Below are 16642 nucleotides of genomic sequence, written 5' to 3' on the forward strand. Positions count from 1 at the left end.
TGCTCAATACCGCCGTCTAGCTGGATGCGGCCGGTATTGCACTTTGGCTATCTCAGACTCATTCCCTATGGTAACACCAGGCTCCCTGGATGGATAATGAATAAAAATATCGAAAAAAAAAGAAGAACGACCCAGAAACGTAATAAGCCGTTTTTGGCACAGAAAGTGTTAAAGAATGTCGCAGCTGAGCTATCCAAGTTGAAAGTGTGGTTTGATGCAAATAAATTATCATTAAATATAAAAACCAAATTCATGATAAACGTGATATACAAGAAAACACACCGGTTGAACTAATGATTGATAGTATTAAACTGGTCTTGAGGGTGTGTAGTTAGAAGATGCAGAGCGGAGGGGTCTTGAGGGTGTGTAGTTAGAAGATACAGAGCGTAGGGGTCTTGAGGGTGTGTAGTTAGAAGATGCAGAGCGGAGGGGTCTTGAGGGTGTGTAGTTAGAAGATACAGAGCGTAGGGGTCTTGAGGGTGTGTAGTTAGAAGATGCAGAGCGTAGGGGTCTTGAGGGTGTGTAGCTAGAAGATGCAGAGCGTAGGGGCCTTGAGGGTGTGTAGTTAGAAGATGTAGAGCGTAGGGGTCTTGAGGGTGTGTAGTTAGAAGATACAGAGCGGAGGGGTCTTGAGGGTGTGTAGTTAGAAGATGCAGAGCGTAGGGGTCTTGAGGGTGTGTAGTTAGAAGATGCAGAGCGTAGGGGTCTTGAGGGTGTGTAGTTAGAAGATGCAGAGCGTAGGGGTCTTGAGGGTGTGTAGTTAGAAGATGCAGAGTGTAGGGGTCTTGAGGGTGTGTAGTTAGAAGATGCAGAGCGTAGGGGTCTTGAGGGTGTGTAGTTAGAAGATGCAGAGCGTAGGGGTCTTGAGGGTGTGTAGTTAGAAGATGCAGAGCCTAGGGGTCTTGAGGGTGTGTAGTTAGAGACCATTGACCGGAGGTAGGCGGGAGCTGTTCCCTTTGCCGCACAGTATGCCAGGTCGAGGGCCTTGAAGCGGATTCGTGTAGCAACTTCTACATACCAGTGAATTTTTACCGTAACGCACTAAGGTCTGTGAGCGTTAGATACCGTCTACCGTAACGCACTAAGGTCTGAGTGTTAGATACCGTCTACCGTAACACACTAAGGTCTCTGACTGACTGTAAAGTTCACACACATGATCACGGCACCTTGTTCACAAAGGCCCTCTTTGTCTAATGTGGAGGCAGCAACACCCACTGGCTCACGTTTATTTATCCAGTCCATTCTTGGTTTGCTCCCCTCCCATCTGTGTACTTTCACATCACGCAACATTAGCGACTATAGTCTACGCTCGTCTGCCCTGTGCTCAGTACCTCAAGGTACACACAGAACTGAACCAGTTAGCTCCCTCTTCCTGGAATACATTATAAGTTAAGAATTTAAAACATCAACATAATAAAAGACCTGAAAGTGTTCGTCAGGAGCCGTCTGTTTCTGAAGACTTTAAGCCTTGAACACTTGACTTTTAATGTATTATATTGTGAACATGCAGTCCTGTCCATTTATTCGTATTCTTTTCCCCCCGGACCGATGTAAAAATTGGCTGGGGAGGGGGGGGGCGCATTATAAATGCAAATATCATATCATATCTATGCATCTCTTCTGCATGTTTTATGTTGTAGTGCCTGTAACTTTAGTGTATGTTTTAAATACTGCCATCTTAACCAAGTCTCTACTACTACTGAAACAACTGGGACGCACAAGACTAGAGATCATCTTAGGTGAAGTCATGGCTTTTTATCCACTAATCAGTAGAGTTCATTTTATCAACTAAAATTCTAAATTGTGTTTCCCCAACGCCAAACTGACCAATCAACTGAGAGGGACCCGCCCTAGTTCACAAGTATTTTACTCGAGTACTGTACTTAAGTACAATTGTGAGCTACTTGTACTTTATGAGTATTTTCATTTTAGGGAACTTTATACTTTTACTCCATTACATTTCAAGGAAAATATTGTACTTTTTACTCTACTACATTTATCAGAACCCATCAGTTACTAGTTACTTTGAAGAAAAGGATTTTGCATAGAAAACACAATAATATACAAAATAAAAAATGTATGAAGATGATTTCACATTTGAAACCTGTCAACTTCAAGAGGACGTAATCAGAGCAGCACAACTGGACCACATACCACTTTAACACAACATATAGAGGTCAATGGATACACAAACATAATGTAGAATGTGTACTTTTACTTTAGATACTGTAGAAGCCAGAACCGACATATTAGAAGTTGTATTATTTGTGGTGTTGTATTTGTGTTTGAACACTAGGGGGCACACCACCTCTACTATAAGAGGCTCTGCTGATCAGTGCAATGTATGCACCTGCCGAGGATTCATGCTTTCAAACCTGCTTTCACTGTTGGAAGAACTGCTTATCTAACAAACAACTGTTCTGTTCACCTTCATCGTCATCCATCTTTCCTTTGGACAATAAAACCCTGCAAACTACATCAGCTGCAGCTTGGACGTTCAACTCATTCAACATCCACAACTTTGTTAGCCGAGTAGGACATATCTAAGTGGGTGCTGCATCGTGATGCTGGTCAATACATTTGGGGAGTGACAAGCGGCCACTAGATACTTAAGTACATTCAATAACAAATAATTCTCTACTTTTACCAGAGTACTCATTTATCTGCGTATTTCTACTTTTACTTAAGTAAAGGAACTGTGTACTTCTTCCACCACCGTCCTCGAGCGAGACACTTAGGATGAGCAGGTTGGCACCTCCGCCGTGTGAACGGGTGAATGTGTGAGTGAACGGGTGAATGTGTGAGTGAACGGGTGAATGTGTGAGTGAACGGGTGAATGTGTCCGTGAACGGGTGAATGTGTCCGTGAACGGGTGAATGTGTCCGTGAACGGGTGAATGTGTGAGTGAACGGGTGAGTGAACGGGTGAATGTGTCAGTGAACGGGTGAATGTGTCAGTGAACGGGTGAATGTGTCAGTGAACGGGTGAATGTGAGTGAACGGGTGAATGCGTCAGTGAACGGGTGAATGTGAGTGAACGGGTGAATGTGAGTGAACGGGTGAGTGGTAAAGCGCTCTGGATAAAAGCTCTATATAAACGTGGTCGATACGAGGTCGGTGCAGAAGGAAAACCAAGCGGCTCTGGTTTTAATGCAAAGCACGTCACCTTTACTTTGAAAGAAGGTCATATACATCCTGGAATTACAGATAATAAAGATACATTATGAGCAAAAATCATTTCACAATGAATATCATCTCCTCCTTTGCGACATATCTACAGGTTTTTCTTTTTTTTCTTAGGAAGAAAACAGTGAAGCACAAGCTAATTCTGGCCAGGCATCTTTACTTGTATGATACACACTGTAAAAAAAAGAAGAAGAAAAGAAAATAAGTTCTATATTAAGCAGTAGTCCACAATGTTAACCTCCTCAGTAACAAAATAATAAAAAAGAATTATAGAAAGAAAAACACAAAAAACAAGGATACACAGGTTCCATGGTTTCCTTCCAACTAAATACTTCAACTGCAATTCATACATTATAAATAAATGTAATGGGGAGAAGAAGAAAAAACTATATATATATAAAAGAAAAAAAGAAAAACAAGAGTTCAAAATAGTACTACAAGCAATATTCCACAATTCCAGCATGGCTGAAACAATTAGTGGCCTTTTATTTATTTCCCCAAATCCCAGACATTGGAGTGTGACCACAGCTATGGGTCAGTGAACCTTTAAGATGCCGAGTCTCACGCAGGTGGTGCGTCTGCAAAGGTGCATCACCTCCGGATGAAGCAAAGTTAAAATTGCCCTTAAAAATCTGCTGTGAATGAAATAAGTCGCCTATTATCTTATAATCCTACGAGGTAAAAAAAAATTATAAAAAAAAAGGTTTTGTGAGGGGAAAAAGAAAAAGAACGTTGGGTGAATTTAAAGTCTCTGGTTTTGTTGTTGTTGTTGTTGTTGTAACTCCAAGCCTTTAAAGTAATGGAAAAAGAAGCTCCCTCAGCTGAGCTAAGGGGCCACTGATACAGAAACTCTTCTAAAAGTAACTCAATTCATGTTCTCAATAATTCAACAGCATCAGCTGAAGCCACACCGAGGCTCCTCCCACCTCCCTGTCTGGACCTATTGAAACACACCGTGGTCAGCTCATTACACAGGTTGGGGGCGGAGCTTCAACTTTATACACTATTAACAATTCTCTTTTTTTCTTTTCATTAAAAAGGAAGGACAGTAGTTGACAACTCAAAGTTAATGTGGTGATGCAGGGGGGGGGGGGGTCTCGCAGGGTGGTGATTAGGGAGGGGGGGGGGTCTCGCAGGGTGGTGATTAGGGAGGGGGGTCTCTTCAAACGGAGTACAAGTTCTTGGTGGTGGAGCCGCTCTTGCTGGAGGTGTCGTCGTGTGACTGGTAGCCAATCAGGCCTTTGCCGGGCAGGTTCAGACGGTCTTTATGACCTTGTCTGAGGAGGGAGAGAGGGAGGGAGAGAGAGAAAGAGAGAGAAAGGGAGGGAGGGAGAGAGAGAGAGGGAGAGAGGGAGGGAGGGAGGGAGAGAAGGAGAGAGAGAGAGAGAGGGAGAGAGGAGGGGAGAGAGGGAGGGAGAGAGAGAGAGGGAGGGAGAGAGGAGGGAGAGAGGGAGGGAGAGAAGGAGGGAGGGAGGGAGGGAGGGAGGGAGAGAGAGAGAGAGAGAGAGAGAGGGAGAGAGGGAGGGAGGGAGAGAAGAGAGAGAGAGAGGGAGGGAGAGAGAGAGAGAGGGAGGGAGAGAGAGAGAGGGAGGGAGAGGAGGGAGAGAGGGAGGGAGAGAAGGAGGGAGGGAGGGAGGGAGGGAGAGAGAGAGAGAGAAGGAGGGAGGGAGAGAGGGAGGGAGAGAGAGAGAGAGAGAAAGGGAGGGAGAGAGAGAGAGAGGGAGAGATGGAGGGAGAGAGGGAGGGAGGGAGGGAGAGAAGGAGGGAGAGAGAGGGAGGGAGAGAGAGAGAGGGAGGGAGAGAGGGAGGGAGAGAGGGAGGGAGAGAGGAGGGAGAGAGGGAGGGAGAGAAGGAGGGAGGGAGGGAGGGAGGGGGAGAGAGAGAGAGAGAGAGAGAGAGAGAGAGAGAGAGAGAGAGAGAGAGAGAGAGAGAGAGAGAGAGAGAGAGAGAGAGAGAGAGAGAGAGAGAGAGAGGGAGAGAGGGAGGCAGGATGTCAGAAATGTCAGAAACATGAATGGGTTGCTTAAGTCTAATGACTTAGTGCCGCCTCCTAGTGGCCAGAGGTGGCAAGACAGCCTGCATATTCACTCATTCGGTATTCTCGTGACACCTGAAAAGGTGATTGTACAGGTAATTAAAAGAAAACCACAGCAAGGCATTGCATAATATTGGTAGGATTCATTCGGATATTTTCAGATTCAAATTCTTTATTGCCTGGCGGCTAAGTGGCGCAGTGGGCAAGGCGCTCGCCACTAACACAGGATATGCTGGGTTCGAGCCCAGCTCTGGGCGTTGCTTCCGGCTTGGCTGGTCGTTCATATTAATACAATTGGCAGTGTTACTCCTCGCCACTGAGAGATCGCGCTGTGCAGGTGAAAAGATGCGACAGGCTGCCTCCTCGAGTACCGGAGGGGACACGTGATGCAAGGCTTGATCCACATTGCAGCCGACCAGTGGGAGGCATGGTCTAGCAACGTTCGAGACAGGGGAGGGGAGAATTGGATAATACGAAATTGGGATGGGAGAAAAATAGAAAATGAGGTGAAAAAGTAGATAAAAAAAATGTCTTTATTGCCTATATTTATTGTAACGTATAATATAACAGACCCTCATCTGCACCTTTATTTACCATTTATTTTTCTCCTATTTTTATATTCAGTTAACTATATTGTTTACACCGTTGACTTTTTCTCATATTTCTATATTCAGATCAAATTTGATTGCCTATATTTACGTCTTTCCACTATTACCCTGCCCACATGTGATGCAATATCAAACTGTAACTATAGGCGTTTTATTTTTTTTAGAAGTTCCTTTTTGTTGCGTTCCCTGCAGGAACCTGGAAGGATCGTAGCTTTAAATTATTTACACTTTAAATAAATAAAAAAAAATCTATTTCTTGATTCAGAACAATTTGATCATGGATGAACAAAACTTTCAATGCGAATGGTTGATTTGAATTTCAAGGACTTTTTAAGCACCTTGTTGGCCGTTAAAGGAATTCCAGGCAGTGACTTTTTTTGGTAAAAGATCAGGCACTTTAAGCACTTCAAGGACCTTGTGAAGATCAAGCACTTTAAGCACTTCAAGGACCTTGTGAAGATCAAGCACTTTAAGAACTTCAAGGACCTTGTGTGAACCCTGAGACAAGTGTGGATCTAGAAAATATAGAATCTAATGAAAGAGCACCTACCCTATCATCATGATGTAATATAGAATCTAATGAAAGAGCACCAACCCTATCATCATGATGTAATATAGAATCTAATGAAAGAGCACCAACCCTATCATCATGATGTAATATAGAATCTAATGAAAGAGCACCTACCCTATCATCATGATGTAATAAATATAGAATCTAATGAAAGAGCACCTACCCTATCATCATGATGTAATAAAGATAGAATCTAATGAAAGAGCACCTACCCGATCATCATGATGTAATAAATATAGAATCTAATGAAAGAGCACCAACCCTATCATCATGATGTAATAAATATAGAATCTAATGAAAGAGCACCAACCCTATCATCATGATGTAATAAATATAGAATCTAATGAAAGAGCACCAACCCTATCATCATGATGTAATAAATATAGAATCTAATGAAAGAGCACCTACCCTATCATCATGATGTAATAAATATAGAATCTAATGAAAGAGCACCTACCCTATCATCATGATGTAATAAATATAGAATCTAATGAAAGAGCACCTACCCTATCATCATGATGTAATAAATATAGAATCTAATGAAAGTGCACCTACCCTATCGCCATGATGTAATAAATATAGAATCTAATGAAAGAGCACCTACCCTATCATCATGATGTAATAAATATAGAATCTAATGAAAGAGCACCCTATCATCATGATGTAATAAATATAGAATCTAATGAAAGAGCACCTACCCTATCATCATGATGTAATAAATATAGAATCTAATGAAAGAGCACCCACCCTATCATCATGATGTAATAAATATAGAATCTAATGAAAGAGCACCAACCCTATCATCATGATGTAATAAATATAGAATCTAATGAAAGAGCACCTACCCTATCATCATGATGTAATAAATATAGAATCTAATGAAAGAGCACCTACCCTATCATCATGATGTAATAAATATAGAATCTAATGAAAGAGCACCTACCCTATCATCATGATGTAATAAATATAGAATCTAATGAAAGAGCACCAACCCTATCATCATGATGTAATAAATATAGAATCTAATGAAAGAGCACCAACCCTATCATCATGATGTAATAAATATAGAATCTAATGAAAGAGCACCCACCCTATCATCATGATGTAATAAATATAGAATCTAATGAAAGAGCACCTACCCTATCATCATGATGTAATAAATATAGAATCTAATGAAAGAGCACCTACCCTATCATCATGATGTAATAAAGATAGAATCTAATGAAAGAGCACCTACCCTATCATCATGATGTAATAAATATAGAATCTAATGAAAGAGCACCTACCCTATCATCATGATGTAATAAATATAGAATCTAATGAAAGAGCACCTACCCTATCATCATGATGTAATAAATATAGAATCTAATGAAAGAGCACCAACCCTATCATCATGATGTAATAAATATAGAATCTAATGAAAGAGCACCTACCCTATCATCATGATGTAATAAATATAGAATCTAATGAAAGAGCACCTACCCTATCATCATGATGTAATAAAGATAGAATCTAATGAAAGAGCACCTACCCTATCATCATGCTGTAATAAATATAGAATCTAATGAAAGAGCACCTACCCTATCATCATGATGTAATAAATATAGAATCTAATGAAAGAGCACCTACCCTATCATCATGATGTAATAAATATAGAATCTAATGAAAGAGCACCTACCCTATCATCATGATGTAATAAATATAGAATCTAATGAAAGAGCACCAACCCTATCATCATGATGTAATAAATATAGAATCTAATGAAAGAGCACCTAGCCTATCATCATGATGTAATAAATATAGAATCTAATGAAAGAGCACCTACCCTATCATCATGATGTAATAAATATAGAATCTAATGAAAGAGCACCAACCCTATCATCATGATGTAATAAATATAGAATCTAATGAAAGAGCACCCACCCTATCATCATGATGTAATAAATATAGAATCTAATGAAAGAGCACCAACCCTATCATCATGATGTAATAAATATAGAATCTAATGAAAGAGCACCAACCCTATCGCCATGATGTAATAAATATAGAATCTAATGAAAGAGCACCAACCCTATCGCCATGATGTAATAAATATAGAATCTAATGAAAGAGCACCAACCCTATCATCATGATGTAATAAATATAGAATCTAATGAAAGAGCACCTACCCTATCATCATGATGTAATAAATATAGAATCTAATGAAAGAGCACCTACCCTATCATCATGATGTAATAAATATAGAATCTAATGAAAGAGCACCTACCCTATCATCATGATGTAATAAATATAGAATCTAATGAAAGAGCACCAACCCTATCATCATGATGTAATAAATATAGAATCTAATGAAAGAGCACCCTATCATCATGATGTAATAAATATAGAATCTAATGAAAGAGCACCAACCCTATCATCATGATGTAATAAATATAGAATCTAATGAAAGAGCACCTACCCTATCATCATGATGTAATAAATATAGAATCTAATGAAAGAGCACCTACCCCATCATCATGATGTAATAAATATAGAATCTAATGAAAGAGCACCTACCCTATCATCATGATGTAATAAATATAGAATCTAATGAAAGAGCACCAACCCTATCATCATGATGTAATAAATATAGAATCTAATGAAAGAGCACCTACCCTATCATCATGATGTAATAAATATAGAATCTAATGAAAGAGCACCTACCCTATCATCATGATGTAATACATATAGAATCTAATGAAAGAGCACCTACCCTATCATCATGATGTAATAAATATAGAATCTAATGAAAGAGCACCAACCCTATCATCATGATGTAATAAATATAGAATCTAATGAAAGAGCACCTACCCTATCATCATGATGTAATAAATATAGAATCTAATGAAAGAGCACCTACCCTATCATCATGATGTAATAAATATAGAATCTAATGAAAGAGCACCTACCCTATCATCATGATGTAATAAATATAGAATCTAATGAAAGAGCACCAACCCTATCATCATGATGTAATAAATATAGAATCTAATGAAAGAGCACCCTATCATCATGATGTAATAAATATAGAATCTAATGAAAGAGCACCTACCCTATCATCATGATGTAATAAATATAGAATCTAATGAAAGAGCACCAACCCTATCATCATGATGTACCGGTAATAAATATAGAATCTAATGAAAGAGCACCCTATCATCATGATGTAATAAATATAGAATCTAATGAAAGAGCACCTACCCTATCATCATGATGTACCGGTAATAAATATAGAATCTAATGAAAGAGCACCAACCCTATCATCATGATGTAATAAATATAGAATCTAATGAAAGAGCACCAACCCTATCATCATGATGTAATAAATATAGAATCTAATGAAAGAGCACCTACCCTATCATCATGATGTAATAAATATAGAATCTAATGAAAGAGCACCTACCCTATCATCATGATGTAATAAATATAGAATCTAATGAAAGAGCACCAACCCTATCATCATGATGTAATAAATATAGAATCTAATGAAAGAGCACCTACCCTATCATCATGATGTAATAAATATAGAATCTAATGAAAGAGCACCTACCCTATCATCATGATGTAATAAATATAGAATCTAATGAGAGCACCAACCCTATCATCATGATGTAATAAATATAGAATCTAATGAAAGAGCACCTACCCTATCATCATGATGTAATAAATATAGAATCTAATGAAAGAGCACCCACCCTATCATCATGATGTAATAAATATAGAATCTAATGAAAGAGCACCCTATCGTCATGATGTAATAAATATAGAATCTAATGAAAGAGCACCTACCCTATCATCATGATGTAATACATATAGAATCTAATGAAAGAGCACCCACCCTATCATCATGATGTAATAAATATAGAATCTAATGAAAGAGCACCCTATCATCATGATGTAATAAATATAGAATCTAATGAAAGAGCACCTACCCTATCATCATGATGTAATAAATATAGAATCTAATGAAAGAGCACCAACCCTATCATCATGATGTACCGGTAATAAATATAGAATCTAATGAAAGAGCACCCTATCATCATGATGTAATAAATATAGAATCTAATGAAAGAGCACCTACCCTATCATCATGATGTACCGGTAATAAATATAGAATCTAATGAAAGAGCACCAACCCTATCATCATGATGTAATAAATATAGAATCTAATGAAAGAGCACCAACCCTATCATCATGATGTAATAAATATAGAATCTAATGAAAGAGCACCTACCCTATCATCATGATGTAATAAATATAGAATCTAATGAAAGAGCACCTACCCTATCATCATGATGTAATAAATATAGAATCTAATGAAAGAGCACCAACCCTATCATCATGATGTAATAAATATAGAATCTAATGAAAGAGCACCTACCCTATCATCATGATGTAATAAATATAGAATCTAATGAAAGAGCACCTACCCTATCATCATGATGTAATAAATATAGAATCTAATGAAAGAGCACCAACCCTATCATCATGATGTAATAAATATAGAATCTAATGAAAGAGCACCTACCCTATCATCATGATGTAATAAATATAGAATCTAATGAAAGAGCACCCACCCTATCATCATGATGTAATAAATATAGAATCTAATGAAAGAGCACCCTATCGTCATGATGTAATAAATATAGAATCTAATGAAAGAGCACCTACCCTATCATCATGATGTAATACATATAGAATCTAATGAAAGAGCACCCACCCTATCATCATGATGTAATAAATATAGAATCTAATGAAAGAGCACCTACCCTATCATCATGATGTAATAAAGAGCACCAACCCTATCGCCATGATGGCGTCTCTGTTTTGACAGTTGCCGGTCCAGATGGCTATTTTGTCTCCCTTCGGCCGGACGTTGACCACGGCTCCACAGACGTCTTCGCTCGCCTCGTCAAACGACTCTCCGATTAAACACAACAGCTGTGAAACACAAACCACCACACGGCCTGTTAGACGACAAACAAGATGTCCAACTCCCCACATTTCATTATCCACCAGCAACACGGTCACATCGGAAAACGATGTAAATAAAGTACTAAGTTCGACCACAGGATGTTATAGCCAGGGCCCGAAATTAATTTTGTGACTCACCGGCCAGTGAGCAAGCATATTTCTTACAGGCAAAAAAATAAACGCATTTTTGTGTCACATATATATAAAATGTAAAGACTAACTCAAAAGATAATGAGACACATGTACTGTACATATAACACATATCTATGTACGTACGTTTAGAAACAGCAGCAGTCTTTCAAGTGTATTTAAGACTCGAGGTTAACACATTCGTGGCCAACCCCGTATATATATATACGTGGCAAGGTTGTTTTGGCTTTTATTCCATTTTAATATCCTACTCAATGTCACCGAGCGGCACTGCAGATTTACCCTACTCTTGGAATTCGGAAAAGTGCATTACCGGCCAGATCCTCGTAGGGGCGCTGTCTCGATAATGCAGTGTTCCCTGTTACAGACCGGTGTTTTTATTTAATTTTTTTAGTAAGTCCACCCTAACCCTGTGCTGCTCCTCTATAGCTGTGTGTTAGTGAGTCCACCCTGTGCTGCTCCTCTATAGCTGTGTGTTAGTGAGTCCACCCTGTGCTGCTCCTCTATAGCTGTGTGTTAGTGAGTCCACCCTGTGCTGCTCCTCTATAGCTGTGTGTTAGTGAGTCCACCCTGTGCTGCTCCTCTATAGCTGTGTGTTAGTGAGTCCACCCTGTGCTGCTCCTCTATAGCTGTGTGTTAGTGAGTCCACCCTAACCCTGTGCTGCTCCTCTATAGCTGTGTGTTAGTGAGTCCACCCTGTGCTGCTCCTCTATAGCTGTGTGTTAGTGAGTCCACCCTGTGCTGCTCCTCTATAGCTGTGTGTTAGTGAGTCCACCCTGTGCTGCTCCTCTATAGCTGTGTGTTAGTGAGTCCACCCTGTGCTGCTCCTCTATAGCTGTGTGTTAGTGAGTCCACCCTGTGCTGCTCCTCTATAGCTGTGTGTTAGTGAGTCCACCCTGTGCTGCTCCTCTATAGCTGTGTGTTAGTGAGTCCACCCTAACCCTGTGCTGCTCCTCTATAGCTGTGTGTTAGTGAGTCCACCCTGTGCTGCTCCTCTATAGCTGTGTGTTAGTGAGTCCACCCTGTGCTGCTCCTCTATTGCTGTGTGTTAGTGAGTCCACCCTGTGCTGCTCCTCTATAGCTGTGTGTTAGTGAGTCCACCCTGTGCTGCTCCTCTATAGCTGTGTGTTAGTGAGTCCACCCTGTGCTGCTCCTCTATAGCTGTGTGTTAGTGAGTCCACCCTGTGCTGCTCCTCTATAGCTGTGTGTTAGTGAGTCCACCCTGTGCTGCTCCTCTATAGCTGTGTGTTAGTGAGTCCACCCTGTGCTGCTCCTCTATAGCTGTGTGTTAGTGAGTCCACCCTAACCCTGTGCTGCTCCTCTATTGCTGTGTGTTAGTGAGTCCACCCTGTGCTGCTCCTCTATAGCTGTGTGTTAGTGAGTCCACCCTGTGCTGCTCCTCTATAGCTGTGTGTTAGTGAGTCCACCCTGTGCTGCTCCTCTATAGCTGTGTGTTAGTGAGTCCACCCTGTGCTGCTCCTCTATAGCTGTGTGTTAGTGAGTCCACCCTAACCCTGTGCTCCTCTATAGCTGTGTGTTAGTGAGTCCACCCTGTGCTGCTCCTCTATAGCTGTGTGTTAGTGAGTCCACCCTGTGCTGCTCCTCTATAGCTGTGTGTTAGTGAGTCCACCCTGTGCTGCTCCTCTATAGCTGTGTGTTAGTGAGTCCACCCTGTGCTGCTCCTCTATAGCTGTGTGTTAGTGAGTCCACCCTGTGCTGCTCCTCTATAGCTGTGTGTTAGTGAGTCCACCCTGTGCTGCTCCTCTATTGCTGTGTGTTAGTGAGTCCACCCTAACCCTGTGCTGCTCCTCTATAGCTGTGTGTTAGTGAGTCCACCCTGTGCTGCTCCTCTATTGCTGTGTGTTAGTGAGTCCACCCTGTGCTGCTCCTCTATTGCTGTGTGTTAGTGAGTCCACCCTGTGCTGCTCCTCTATAGCTGTGTGTTAGTGAGTCCACCCTGTGCTGCTCCTCTATAGCTGTGTGTTAGTGAGTCCACCCTGTGCTGCTCCTCTATAGCTGTGTGTTAGTGAGTCCACCCTGTGCTGCTCCTCTATAGCTGTGTGTTAGTGAGTCCACCCTGTGCTGCTCCTCTATTGCTGTGTGTTAGTGAGTCCACCCTGTGCTGCTCCTCTATAGCTGTGTGTTAGTGAGTCCACCCTGTGCTGCTCCTCTATTGCTGTGTGTTAGTGAGTCCACCCTAACCCTGTGCTGCTCCTCTATAGCTGTGTGTTAGTGAGTCCACCCTGTGCTGCTCCTCTATAGCTGTGTGTTAGTGAGTCCACCCTAACCCTGTGCTGCTCCTCTATAGCTGTGTGTTAGTGAGTCCACCCTGTGCTGCTCCTCTATAGCTGTGTGTTAGTGAGTCCACCCTGTGCTGCTCCTCTATTGCTGTGTGTTAGTGAGTCCACCCTGTGCTGCTCCTCTATAGCTGTGTGTTAGTGAGTCCACCCTGTGCTGCTCCTCTATAGCTGTGTGTTAGTGAGTCCACCCTAACCCTGTGCTGCTCCTCTATTGCTGTGTGTTAGTGAGTCCACCCTGTGCTGCTCCTCTATAGCTGTGTGTTAGTGAGTCCACCCTGTGCTGCTCCTCTATAGCTGTGTGTTAGTGAGTCCACCCTGTGCTGCTCCTCTATAGCTGTGTGTTAGTGAGTCCACCCTGTGCTGCTCCTCTATAGCTGTGTGTTAGTGAGTCCACCCTGTGCTGCTCCTCTATAGCTGTGTGTTAGTGAGTCCACCCTGTGCTGCTCCTCTATAGCTGTGTGTTAGTGAGTCCACCCTGTGCTGCTCCTCTATTGCTGTGTGTTAGTGAGTCCACCCTGTGCTGCTCCTCTATAGCTGTGTGTTAGTGAGTCCACCCTAACCCTGTGCTGCTCCTCTATAGCTGTGTGTTAGTGAGTCCACCCTGTGCTGCTCCTCTATAGCTGTGTGTTAGTGAGTCCACCCTGTGCTGCTCCTCTATAGCTGTGTGTTAGTGAGTCCACCCTGTGCTGCTCTATTACTGTGTGTTAGTGAGTCCACCCTGTGCTGCTCTATAGCTGTGTGTTAGTGAGTCCACCCTGTGCTGCTCCTCTATAGCTGTGTGTTAGTGAGTCCACCCTGTGCTGCTCCTCTATTGCTGTGTGTTAGTGAGTCCACCCTGTGCTGCTCCTCTATAGCTGTGTGTTAGTGAGTCCACCCTAACCCTGTGCTGCTCCTCTATAGCTGTGTGTTAGTGAGTCCACCCTGTGCTGCTCCTCTATAGCTGTGTGTTAGTGAGTCCACCCTGTGCTGCTCCTCTATAGCTGTGTGTTAGTGAGTCCACCCTAACCCTGTGCTGCTCCTCTATAGCTGTGTGTTAGTGAGTCCACCCTGTGCTGCTCCTCTATAGCTGTGTGTTAGTGAGTCCACCCTAACCCTGTGCTGCTCCTCTATAGCTGTGTGTTAGTGAGTCCACCCTGTGCTGCTCCTCTATAGCTGTGTGTTAGTGAGTCCACCCTGTGCTGCTCCTCTATAGCTGTGTGTTAGTGAGTCCACCCTGTGCTGCTCCTCTATAGCTGTGTGTTAGTGAGTCCACCCTGTGCTGCTCCTCTATAGCTGTGTGTTAGTGAGTCCACCCTAACCCTGTGCTGCTCCTCTATAGCTGTGTGTTAGTGAGTCCACCCTGTGCTGCTCCTCTATAGCTGTGTGTTAGTGAGTCCACCCTGTGCTGCTCCTCTATAGCTGTGTGTTAGTGAGTCCACCCTGTGCTGCTCCTCTATTGCTGTGTGTTAGTGAGTCCACCCTAACCCTGTGCTGCTCCTCTATTGCTGTGTGTTAGTGAGTCCACCCTGTGCTGCTCCTCTATAGCTGTGTGTTAGTGAGTCCACCCTGTGCTGCTCCTCTATAGCTGTGTGTTAGTGAGTCCACCCTGTGCTGCTCCTCTATAGCTGTGTGTTAGTGAGTCCACCCTGTGCTGCTCCTCTATAGCTGTGTGTTAGTGAGTCCACCCTGTGCTGCTCCTCTATTGCTGTGTGTTAGTGAGTCCACCCTGTGCTGCTCCTCTATTGCTGTGTGTTAGTGAGTCCACCCTGTGCTGCTCCTCTATTGCTGTGTGTTAGTGAGTCCACCCTGTGCTGCTCCTCTATAGCTGTGTGTTAGTGAGTCCACCCTGTGCTGCTCCTCTATAGCTGTGTGTTAGTGAGTCCACCCTAACCCTGTGCTGCTCCTCTATAGCTGTGTGTTAGTGAGTCCACCCTGTGCTGCTCCTCTATAGCTGTGTGTTAGTGAGTCCACCCTGTGCTGCTCCTCTATAGCTGTGTGTTAGTGAGTCCACCCTGTGCTGCTCCTCTATAGCTGTGTGTTAGTGAGTCCACCCTAACCCTGTGCTGCTCCTCTATAGCTGTGTGTTAGTGAGTCCACCCTGTGCTGCTCCTCTATAGCTGTGTGTTAGTGAGTCCACCCTGTGCTGCTCCTCTATAGCTGTGTGTTAGTGAGTCCACCCTGTGCTGCTCCTCTATAGCTGTGTGTTAGTGAGTCCACCCTGTGCTGCTCCTCTATAGCTGTGTGTTAGTGAGTCCACCCTGTGCTGCTCCTCTATAGCTGTGTGTTAGTGAGTCCACCCTGTGCTGCTCCTCTATAGCTGTGTGTTAGTGAGTCCACCCTGTGCTGCTCCTCTATAGCTGTGTGTTAGTGAGTCCACCCTAACCCTGTGCTGCTCCTCTATAGCTGTGTGTTAGTGAGTCCACCCTGTGCTGCTCCTCTATAGCTGTGTGTTAGTGAGTCCACCCTGTGCTGCTCCTCTATAGCTGTGTGTTAGTGAGTCCACCCTGTGCTGCTCCTCTATAGCTGTGTGTTAGTGAGTCCACCCTAACCCTGTGCTGCTCCTCTATAGCTGTGTGTTAGTGAGTCCACCCTGTGCTGCTCCTCTATTGCTGTGTGTTAGTGAGTCCACCCTGTGCTGCTCCTCTATAGCTGTGTGTTAGTGAGTCCACCCTGTGCTGCTCCTCTATAGCTGTGTGTTAGTGAGTCCACCCTGTGCTGCTCCTCTATTGCTGTGTGTTAGTGAGTCCACCCTGTGCTGCTCCTCTATAGCTGTGTGTTAGTGAGTCCACCCTGTGCTGCTC

The 16642-nt window shown here is 42.7% G+C and overlaps 1 protein-coding gene across 1 annotated transcript in view; it reads right to left on the minus strand.

The window, feature by feature from the left end:
- Positions 1–3325: 3325 nt before the first annotated feature.
- Positions 3326–16642, minus strand: part of eif4e1c (eukaryotic translation initiation factor 4E family member 1c) — a 38151-nt gene continuing 24834 nt past the window's right edge. Inside the window, exons 6-7 of the mRNA XM_084318082.1 lie at positions 11240–11379; positions 3326–4462 (exon numbers count right to left, since the gene is read on the minus strand). Of these exons, the coding sequence (XP_084174208.1) occupies positions 4348–4462; positions 11240–11379 (255 nt within the window). The 3' untranslated portion in view covers positions 3326–4347. The remainder of the gene's footprint in view (positions 4463–11239; positions 11380–16642) is intronic.

This window comes from Notolepis coatsorum (genome assembly GCF_963971535.1).
Source record: "Notolepis coatsorum genome assembly, chromosome: 1".
NCBI lineage: Eukaryota > Metazoa > Chordata > Actinopteri > Aulopiformes > Paralepididae > Notolepis > Notolepis coatsorum.